The sequence below is a fragment of the Colossoma macropomum genome, unplaced genomic scaffold, assembly GCF_904425465.1.
Source record: "Colossoma macropomum unplaced genomic scaffold, Colossoma_macropomum, whole genome shotgun sequence".
NCBI lineage: Eukaryota > Metazoa > Chordata > Actinopteri > Characiformes > Serrasalmidae > Colossoma > Colossoma macropomum.
Window position 1 is genome coordinate 31,910,663 of NW_023494786.1, and position 11,922 is coordinate 31,922,584.

At 42.0% G+C, this 11,922-nt stretch overlaps 1 protein-coding gene across 1 annotated transcript in view; it reads left to right on the forward strand.

The window, feature by feature from the left end:
* Window positions 1-11,059, forward strand: part of sap130b (Sin3A-associated protein b) — a 34,447-nt gene extending 23,388 nt beyond the window's left edge. The window contains 7 exon segments of the mRNA XM_036565359.1: window positions 178-524; window positions 1,470-1,660; window positions 1,662-1,692; window positions 4,306-4,431; window positions 6,141-6,244; window positions 7,499-7,612; window positions 8,589-11,059. Of these exon segments, the coding sequence (XP_036421252.1) occupies window positions 178-524; window positions 1,470-1,660; window positions 1,662-1,692; window positions 4,306-4,431; window positions 6,141-6,244; window positions 7,499-7,612; window positions 8,589-8,747 (1,072 nt within the window). The 3' untranslated portion in view covers window positions 8,748-11,059.
* Window positions 11,060-11,922: the final 863 nt, after the last annotated feature.

The following is an 11,922-nucleotide window of genomic DNA, read 5'->3' on the forward strand; positions in this document are numbered from 1 at the left end:
TTCAATAAATAAATCGATATTTGGCGCCAGCGTCAAAAGAAAGCGATACAGTTTATCGCTGTGTCGATATTTTTCCCACCTCTACTTTAAAACAGTGGAAGCTAAACTAGGTGTATCAGGATGTTTTTCCACAGTCTTGTTTTTAAACTGTCACTGCTCTTTCGTGATTTCTTACAGAGTGAAACCCAAACCGGACATCCTGGTGGGTTTGGCCCCTCCGGTGACGGCTGCAGTGGAGGCCGTTTCAGTTTCAGGCCAAAACGCCGAACAGCAGCAGAACTCTGCTCTTCCTCCATCTCAAATCCCCGCCCAGCCTGTCTCCTCCCTACTGACCTCAGCCACGCCCCCCTCTCAGCCTGTCCCTGCTGCCATGGCAGTAACCCCGCCCATCCCATCAATGGCCAATGTTGTAGCCCCGTCTTCTCACCCAGCAGCCACTAGCACTGCGGCCTGTCCCGTTAGCTCCACCCTCCCAGAGATTAACGTAAAGCAGGAGGCGGAGCCAATGGACTCATCAAAACCAGGTACGCTAACAAGCCATTGGATGGTGTTTCTCGGAACCCCTGAAGGCCTGTTTTTAAATTATGACTTTATTTGTAGAGCCACTGTAGTAATATGTAGCATATACTGATATATATCCGTCTTGTTTCTACTCTCATTGTCCATTTTATCAGCTCCACTGACCGTATAGTTTCACTTTGTAGTTCTACAGTTACAGACTGTAGTCCATCTGTTTCTCTGCATACTGGTGGTGGTGTGTTAGTGTGTGCTGGTACGAGTGGATCAGACACAGCAGTGCTGCTGGAGTTTTAAACACTGTGTCCACTCACTGTCCACTCTATTAGACACTCCTACCTTGTCGGTCCACCTGTAGATGTAAAGTCAGAGACAACAGCTCATCTGTCTGATCCATTTGCACCGGCACAACACACTAATACATCACCCCCACACCAGTGCTGAGAATGACCCACCACCCAAATAGTACCTGTCTGTTTTTGTCCTTTGGGGCGTCAGAACCAAAATGGACAATGAGTGTAGAAAAAAGCCTCCAGCCACTGGTCTGTATCCATTCTATACATATATATATATATATATATATATATATACATATATATATATATATATATATATATATATATATATATATATATATATATATATACACACACACACACACACACACACACACACACACACACACACACACACACACATACACACACTGACAAATCATGCATAGCCTCAAAGTGCATTTAGCTCCCCCTTGTGGAGAAACTTCATGACTTTTTCCTGCAGATACAGCAGAAGCTGGTTAATCAAAATCAATTATTTGAATCAATGATTTTTTTAATTGAATAATCTTGACCACCCTAGTTGGAACAGTGACCCTCACTACGATGCCTGCAGTTGTGTCTGATAATTTCTTTTTGGTTAACGCAAGTTAACGCAAGGTGTGTTCTGTGTCTCAGTGGGTCCAGCGCCTCCTAGTGGCACACCTGCTCTGGCAGTGCCAGCTGCGGAACTCGCCCCCGGCGCCTCGCCCAGGAAGAAACCTCGCAAGCAGCAGCACGTGATCTCCACTGAGGAGAGCGAGATGATGGAGGCCAACAGCACTGACGAGGAAAGGGTCCTCACCAAACCGCCCAGCCATCGGCCTGAGAAAGCGCAAATCCCCACCCAAGGAGTACATCGGTCAGTTTATTTCGTCCTCACTTTCTGTGGTTTATTGATTTTCTTCATCTGTGTCGTGGAAAAAATGTTAGCAGTTGTCATGTTTTCTATGTAGATGCACTTTGTTAGAGCACTAATAGATCACACCTTGCATTAACTTGTTTAATTTCAGTATTGTATCTTAATTTACTTTGACTGGATTGTGTTATCAGATGAGATCAGATTTTATTTTCCTATATAAAAGCACATCAGTAGTAACCCTCTGGGGTCTGAGGGTGTTGTCTTGATTTTGGCATATACACCGATCAGGCATAACATTCTGACCACCTGCTTGTTTCTACGCTCATTGTCCATTTTATCAGCTCCACTTACTATATAGGTGCACTTTGTAGTTCTACAGTTACAGACTGTAGTCCATCTGTTTCTCTGATACTTTGTTAGCCCCCTTTTACCCTGTTCTTCAGTGGTCAGGACCCCCATGGACCCCCTTAAAGCAGGCACTATTTGGGTGGTGGATCATTCTCAGCACTGCAGTAACACTGACGTGGTGGTGGTGTGTTAGTGTGTGTTGTGCTGGTCTGAGTGGATCAGACACAGCAGTGCTGCTGGAGTTTTTAAACACTGTGTCCACTCACAGTCCACTCTATTAGAAGCCCCTGCGTTGTCAGTCCACCTTGTAGATGTAAAGTCAGAGACGATAGCTCATCTGCTGCTGCGCAGTTTGTGTTGGTCATCCTCTAGTCCCTCATCAGTGGTCACAGGACGCTGCCCACAGGACGCTGCCCACAGGATGCTGCCCACAGGACACTGTTGGTTGGATATTTTTGGTTGGTGGACTATTCTCAGTCCAACAGCGACACTGAGGTGTTTAAAAACTCCAGCAGCACTGCTGTGTCTGATCCACTCAGACCAGCACAACACACACTAACACACCACCACCACGTCAGTGTTACTGCAGTGCTGAGAATGATCCACCACCCAAATAGTGCCTGCTTTAAGGGGGTCCATGGGGGTCCTGACCACTGAAGAACAGGGTAAAAGGGGGCTAACAAAGTATCAGAGAAACAGATGGACTACAGTCTGTAACTGTAGAACTACAAAGTGCACCTATATAGTAAGTGGAGCTGATAAAATGGACAATGAGCGTAGAAACAAGGTCATAATGTGATGCCTGATCGGTTTATTCTTAAATCTGCCTTTAAAGGCTCCTGCATACGACATGATACCAACATATATATATCAATGTTCAGAACAATTTCAGCTGTCTGTAATGAGGCCCTTTTGACCTGGAGCACTGTGTGCAGAGATAGTTTGACTCTAAAGGTTTTAGAAAGTCTTTGTCTCATGAAAACAGCTTTACTCATGTGGATGAATTGTTTTGGTGCTTGAAATGGATTCACCAAAGTCTTAGGATCACAAAAGTAGTGGAATGTATGAATAAAGCAGTGGATTAATGTTCTCCTCATCGCTACTTTCCTCTTCTTCAGCAGCTGCAAACTTTTTACACACCATTTCATGCCTACGTCTGAGGCGACTGGAGCATAAATTTAAAGTTTCCAGTGTGATGGTCAGTTCTCAGTGATTTCCTGAGTGTCCATTGGTCAGTTTCAATCAGAATGTAGACGGACACACAAATCCACCAGTTCCGCACGGTGAGAGAGAGATGACGTGTATCTCAGCCCCTCTTCATAGCCTCATAACTCCGGATGTGAGTCTCGTATGATCTCGTGATAAGATGGAATGGAAAGGGCGACTCTACAGATTCAGGAAGTGTCTGAACTGGATTTCTGAACTGGATCATCACAAAGATAATGATAAAAACATTAAGAAACTGTACTTTGACACGGTGGCGCATTTGTCCACCCCAGATTGTTAACGATATAACAAGTGCCTTTTTATTTTTATGTTTGAAAATAGCCCAGGCCTTTTGTTTTGGCTAAGAATAGTGCACAGTTGATGCATCAGTATATTTTTACACCCCCCAGCACTAAGACTACGTTCACATTACCAGGCTGAAGTGGCACAAATCAGATTTCTTGCTGTCATGTGACTCAGATCTGATGTTTTCAGGGCTGTGTGGACACGACAAATCTGGTCATTTCAAATCCGACCTGAGCCACTTTCATATGTGGTCCTAGATCGGATACGTATCCAATTCGTGGCCATGCGACCTTAATGTGACGCTCAGATCAGAATTCATGTGCTTTTTTCCACTGCGCCATCATTCAGCGTTACCATGGCAGCAGCGCCGAACAGAAGTTAAAGCCTGTAAACGGTGGAAAAGCAGCTCATCTCACCTTTTTCTCCTTCGTCTCGCTCTAATAATGAAGCTGAGAGCTGATCAGAGTTAATGATCTTCTCAGCGAAGCTCGTTCTGCTCGTTAGTTTGAGCTGATGATGAACGTGATTCATTCACATGACGTTACTGAGTAGGATGAGCTCATCAGGGTCATTTCAGGACGCCGGTTCGTCACATTAATGACAGATTCGAATTACGTACACAAACGAGTGTGAACCATTGTGTCAGAGAGATCAGATTTGAGCAAAAAATCGGATTTGAGCAATGAAGCCTGTAATGTGAAAGTAGCATCCATATTGATTCCTCTGTACTGTTTCTATGTTGTTGTGCTGTAGATGAGGAGGGAGTGCGGTACGTTCCAGTGCGGATCCGCCCACCGATCACTCTGCTGAGACATTACCGAAACCCCTGGAAGGCCGCGTACCACCACTTTCAGAGATACAGCGACGTCCGCGTCAAAGGTCTGACCAGTTAATGCTCTTTACTCTTTTCGTTAGTGTCTTTCTCTCTTTTAATGACACTGAGAGTCATTCATGATAAAATGATTACAGGTTCGTGTAAAAGGCAATGTGGTATCTTTTTCTTTGAGCGCCAAGTCGTCGTATTTGAATATTCGATTTTTCATCCACAGCTGTGATTAGAGTAGATTTAAAAACTCAGATCATTTGTCAGAACCAGTACTTTAGTATGAAAGTGTAGAACTGAAAAAGGAGTCTGTCATTCTAACGCTGGGCTGCACCAAAAAGAATTAAGCTAGATCAGATTAAGGTTTGGCCAATCGAACAAAACATTACCCCGCCTCTGGATTCCACTTAAGCCATCATTTTAATCCTTTTTAACTGTACAGTACCATTCCGAGTTTGTCGGAATATAATCACTTATAATAATTGTGTGTTATTTGATATATTATAATAACTAAAACAATGTGCATGTAAATTTTATAAAATTCAACTGGACACCAAAATGTATTTTTAGATGTTCAAAATTTCAAGGGTTTGAATTATTATACACTGTAAGCACAACTAACTTAAATCTGAATGTTAATTTTAGTAAAACATCATTCTTGATGTTCTACAGCTTTCTTGGTAATTTTAGAATCATCTACAGCTTTGTTCATCATTCAGCTTTCAAGTGTCCTGCTAACTCCAGCAGCACTGCGTTGTCTGATCCACTCAGACCAGCACAACACACACTAACACACCACCAACCACGTCAGTGTTACTGCAGTGCTGAGAATGATCCACCACCCAAATAGTACCTGCTCTGTGAGGGTCCATGGGGGTCCTGACCACTGAAGAACAGGGTAAAAGGGGGCTAACAAAGTATCAGAGAAACAGATGGACTACAGTCTGTAACTGTAGAACTACAAAGTGCACCTATATAGTAAGTGGAGCTGATAAAATGGACAATGAGTGTAGAAACAAGGAGGTGGTCATGATGTTATGCCTGATCGGTGTGGATTTGTTGGACTGAGGGGAAAAAAACAGAACAGGTCCTTAAAGAAACGGGGACACACGCAGTATCACAGATGTTTCTTTGTTTTTTTATCTGTTATAGTTGAAATCTTGTATTTTTGACACGTGCCGAGTGCGGCATGGTAGCAGGCTCTAGGCAAAAACAGTAAAGAAATGCAGTGATTATTCCAGAACGTACGTTCTAGGCTATAATACAAACCAGCAAATGTAGTCTTAACTGTGTGGGAAGGAGATAGAAAGCCTTTGAGTAGCTGAATGCACCTCTCCTTCTTCACATAGGTTTAAATCACACAGTGAGAAAGCTAAACTAAAGAGCTAAACTCATCTACTCACTCTAACTATGTGTTCATGTTTTTTCTGATTTTGCCTTTTTTTTTATTTAAATAAATTTAATAAACGTTTTTCTTTCCCCTTGAGCGAAAGTACTTTCCTTTTCTGTTTTTTTTTACGTTTCCTGCATACACTCTCTTTTTCTGGTTGCTGTTTGTTTTGTTTGTATTTACTGTACCTTCTCATGCAAATAAATAAAAAAGCCAGCATCAGTTGATCTCTTTACCTACATAACGTTTATTTAAGCAATAAATGGACAATGCAAACGTTTTTCACGTAATACAGTGCAATGAAATTCAGACTCTCATTAAATCTTCGACCACTGAACTGATGTGTGTGTCCGTGTTGTGGTGGTGTTGTTCCAGAGGAGAAGAAAGGCACGTTGCAGGATGTGGCCAGTCAGAAGGGAGCGGTGTGTCGCGCTCAGGGCTGGAAGATCCATCTGTGTGCTGCTCAGCTGCTGCAGCTGGTGAGGCTTCTGTCCTTCCTGCTGCTGCGCTGCCACCAAGTGGTGCACAGCTGGATTCACACACACTTTCAGCAGGATTAATTAGACAAGGGGGCAAAAGAAATGACTTTGGGGGACACAGCTACACTGTGTATGTCCAGAAGTGCTCAGACAGCCCCTCAGAGTAGATTCAACTACTTAGTCCCCCCATTGCAGACAGAGGAATTCAACTGTGCACACAGCTTTTTCATTTCTTTATAGAAAAGCGCTGACGAATAGATTGAGGTGCTGTGCAGCAGCTGTGTTTGAGCCCACAGGGCTCTGTAGTACGCTTTTTGCCAGTACCAGTGGTGCTCCTTTTTTTTTGTTTTGCTTTTGTTCTCTCTTTATTTTTTCATTCTTCCTTTTAGAGATGTTTAATTCAACAATCCTTTTTTCTCATGTTGTCCAAGCCTCAGCATTTGAATACATTATTTTCAGTCATTCTGTGTTTGTCCTTGCAGTTTCTTTCATTTAAACCATGTTCCTGTATTTTTTTTTAATCTAATTAACACAAAGTAAGTCTTCTAAGTTTGCTGGACAACTATTTCTTACTTTAACATCTTAATAGTTCCTCTTTTAGTAAAATAGTGTTTTAAAATATGTTTTTTGTTAATAAGAATCTGCACTAAGACAAAAAAATGTAAACAAAACATAATATCGCTAACTTTTAAATTAAATTATCAATATTTTTAATTAAAAAATACAAACTACTGAATGAAGATGCAGTCAAATTAAAGGCTACATTTGGGAGATTTTTAAACTGCTAAGATTTACATTTACTGCTGTGAGACAGTAGCAAAGCCAAGAGACATGAGTCATACAGTAGTTCTTAACTAAGGTTTTTACTTACTAGGGTTAATTAGTTGTCTCATGACTTGCGCATTGAACCAGTAGGCTATTTGAATGGCCACCATACCCAATGCCAAGCATGGGCTAGAAGGGTTTAAAGCCCCTCAGCATTGGAGCAGTGGAACTACGTTCTCTGGAGTGATGTAGCTCATACCAGTACCTTTGGGGTGAGTTGGAATGACCCAGAACCAAACAGGACAGCGGCTGCAGTCGACTTAATGCGACCCTGCGCAGCGCCGACTTAACGTGATGCATGTTGGGATCATCCAACACACATCATTTTGTTTGTTAGTTTGTTTGTTTGTGGGTTTTTTTTCTTGGAAATGGAGGTTGCTTATATCCTGTTGCGTATCCTAACTACCTTGTTTTGCTGCTGTACTGCAGACGAGTCTGGAGCATGACGTCTACAGCCGTCTGACCACTCTCCAGGAAGGACTCATACCGAAAAAGAAATCTGGATCTGATGATGACCTGCACCGCATCAGTGAGCTTATACAGGCAAGTTTATTCACTCAGCGTCATGCACCACCTGTTTAACATAACAGATTTCAGTAGGAAATCACCACGATTATCACTGTCAGACTGTAAAACTACACACACTGCAGATTCATACTGGATTAAAATCGCTCCACAATTATTACTGTCAGACTGTAAAACTACACACACTGCAGATTCATACTGGATTAAAATAGCTCCACAATTATTACCGTCAGACTGTAAAACTACAGACACTGCAGATTCACACTGGATTAAAATCGCTCCACAATTATTACCGTCAGACTGTAAAACTACACACTGCAGATTCACACTGGATTAAAATCGCTCCACAATTATTACTGTCAGACTGTAAAACTACACACACTGCAGATTCATACTGGATTAAAATCACTCCACAATTATTACTGTCAGATTATAAAAACTACACACACTGCAGATTCATACTGGATTAAAATCGCTCCACAATTATTACTGTCAGACTGTAAAACTACACACACTGCAGATTCATACTGGATTAAAATCACTCCACAATTATTACTGTCAGACTGTAAAACTACACACACTGCAGATTCATACTGGATTAAAATCACTCCACAATTATTACCGTCAGACTGTAAAACTACAGACACTGCAGATTCACACTGGATTAAAATCACTCCACAATTATTACAGTCAGACTGTAAAACTACACACACTGCAGATTCACACTGGATTAAAATCACTCCACAATTATTACAGTCAGACTGTAAAACTACACACACTGCAGATTCATACTGGATTAAAATCGCTCCACAATTATTACAGTCAGACTGTAAAAACTACACACACTGCAGATTCATACTGGATTAAAACCACAGATTTCATTGATAATGAATCACATTCAGGTGCTTCAACAGGTGAAACTCCACGCATTCTTAAGACGAGCTGATGTGGGTAAAGACGACTGGTGTAATTAGTTGTACCTTTTTCTGTGCAGGGGAACATGCAGCGCTGTAAGCTGGTGATGGATCAGATCACGGAGGCGCGGGAGGCCATGTTGAAGGTGCTGGACCACCGCGAGCGAGTCATGAAGCTTCTCAACAAGAACAGTAGCACCAAGAAGCTGCACAAGCTGAAGCGTAAAGACAGGGCTTGAGCGGAAGAAAGAAGCCTGACTCAGCAGCTTTCTGCTCCAGCCTGAGACTAAAGCAGGCCTCTCGACCCCTCACACCCAGCACAAACGCACCCAGCCTGGGATCTCACTTTAACACCTTGTGGAGCCTCGGGCTGCTGATGTGATGGACGAAAGTAAACGAAACTGATTCAAGAGGAACTAAAATGAAGTGCTTTACATGGGTAGCACTTTCTCTCTCCCATAATACTTACAGAGAAATGACCAGATGGGTCATCAGACGGACCTTGAGGGGGAACCCATCAGCATTAAGGCCGTGCTACCATCCTCGGTGCAAAAGCCTTACCTTCACACTGAAAAAAAGCATTGAATTTATTATTTGATTTAAACGTGTACAACGTATTACATCAACACAATTTTGCCTTCGAGTTTACTCGCTTCTGGCAGTGATTGTGTTGATCAGTGATGTTTTTTAATCATGTCTAAATGATCCGCACATTTAGACGTACAAATGACGTTTCACTGCACTACAGCCGACACTCGAGGATGGTTAGAATATACGCCAGTATGTTCTGAAAGGCTGATGCACTAAAATCCATGCAGCATTCAAACTGGAGATGGCGTTCTGTAGTTCTTCACATGTCAAAAACAGCGACGTGTGACCTGCACAAACCTGATGGTTCTTGACACCATTTAGCCGCCCACTAATAATGTTTTCATAATGTGAAAAACTTTAAAAGTCGTTCATCTTCACTAATACTTATTGCACATTTACAATGAAGCCGAACGTCTGTAGCAAGAGTCAAAAGAAAAAAGGCTACACAGCTTGGACAGCTCGCTTGGCGAGAGCGCCAGGGAACAGTTTATGATCTGTTGGCTTGCAAACTAAAACGGTTCCGTTGAGGCTTAAACTGAATTGGAAGTAATGTAGTTCAATTCATTAAGCCAGTAATTTGGGTTTGTACATCTGTGGGACTGGCATGGAAAGAAAGATTGATTTTCTAGGTTGTTCATTCACATCTTTTACCTCGTAAGTGACCTTTGTAACTGCACCTACAGTTCTCTCTCTCTCACAATACTCAATATCTGTCTGGTCATTCTTCCGTTTGCAACATAACACATAAAAACCTGAGCAAACGCTATGAGAATCAAAGGCCACAGTGCTGAATTTTATCTCCAACATCTATTTTTCCCCTCGTATGGGTGCCTTGCCCCATGGCCTAGTGCTGAGAGCATGCTGTGATCTATCCTGTGCAGTTCTGTGTGTTTATCTATGGAGGAGGTTTCTTTATTTCTGGTTAGTGAAGTTAAACTAGGCCTGCACAGTATTTTCTCTCACAGTGCACTGCTTGGAAAGGCAGTGGTGCCTTCCTGTGTGTCTCCTGGTAATTAAAGGAACACTGCAGCATTTTTCAGCCTAATCCCGGTCCTTCACGTCTTCACATGCAGTGTACGGCTGATTGCCATGGACAGCAGTTTACGCTCTCATACTTGGAATTGAACGGAAAACCCATTTTCCCATGTTTTGGTGTTTTTTCTAAAATAAAGTAAATTAGCACATCCTCTACAGAGAACACACACGTTTTAATGCACAGTTACTGTTTATTTGCTGGATTTAATATAAAATATAAAATGTATGAAAATGTTTTGGCAGGTTTTTTTTTCCATTATGTTAAACTCAGCAAATAAATAGAAATTAAGTGCAAAAATGTTTTCCCTCAAACTTGTAGAGGATGTCAACTTAGGCTACGCTACATTCACACAGCAGGTAAAAGTGGCCAAAATCTGATTTTCTCACCAAATCAGATTTTTTTTGTTTGGCTGTTCACATTATCTTTTAAATGTGATCTGTATGTGACATCAGTCTGAACAGTTCAGCTCCTAAACTGACCCACATGCGCAAAAGGACAGAGCTTCATGTGGCTCATTCAGAGGTAAACAGTCACAACTGCCAACGAACGCCAGTCGCTCCCGGAGGATCAGCTTCATCTTCACCAGCATCACAGGAGCCATGATGAAGCTTCACTGACTGACAGCTGGGCTCATCACCCAGAATGTGTTTGAGCTCTATGTAAAAAGGGCGCGGTCACTTCTTTGATTCGCGTCCTCGGATTCTTTAAACTTTGCTTTCAGACTTTTATCTGTTCTTTGACGCTGCAGCCTTGTTCTCCTACGACCGCGTTCAGCCTTTCTTTCTAAATCCCTTCAAACTCAGAGGGTTTTGGACGAGTCTCTTCTAATGTTTTGTACAGAAACATTGTATGAATTCCGATCTGGCTGTTCAGACTGAGTCGCATTGCTGAGTATCGGATACGGATCGGATTTCAGTACCACATACTAAAAAGCTCAAATCGGAATTGAATGTCAGATTCAGTGTGTTTATCTGTCTGACACACAGACACACATCTGTGTCACACATAAAGAAAAAGATCAGATTTGGGCCACTTTTTCCTGCTGTGTGAGCCTTATTTTCACCAAGTCAGCGAAACCTGTAATTTGACCAGGGCTAATCAAACCTCTGCATATGACTGTGTAACAGAAGCTCATGGGGAGTTGCTGAATTTTAAGAGTAATTCCTAAAATTTTATGTCGGTGTGTGAGCAGGCTTCCCAGATTATGCATGGACTGTTTTTAATTTCAATAGAAAATCAACATTCAAAAGGCTGTGCAGTCCAGGACTCGATGTATTTCACAAACAGCAGACTGGAGTTTTACATTTGCGTAATATAGTTGTTCAACTCTAAGAATACAGATGTTTAGGACAAGACAGACTGAGATCATCTCTTACCAAAGCTTTTCAACTTGGTAAGAAAAGTAGTTCCAGTTACTTTGGGGCGCTGTGAAAATCCCGCCCACACCACTACTCCAACAAAACAACTCAAACCTCTCCCTCTAAAAACTAGTCCCAAATGTAAAAGAATCAGCTGTACAGATTTATAGTGTTACACAAAAGTATGATTTGCGTAAATATTTGCTGGTGGAATTCGTCGACTGTCGACTGTCTTCTGACTGGGAAGTCACGGGGTTTTCTTTTCCTTTCTTAGGCTACGTTCACATTACAAGCCTCGTTGCTCAAATCCGATTTTTTGCTCAAATCCGATCTCTCTGACACAATGGTTCACACTCATTTAGGTAAGTGATTCAAATCTGTCATTAATGTGACGAACCGGTGTCCTGAAATGACCCTCATGCGCATGAA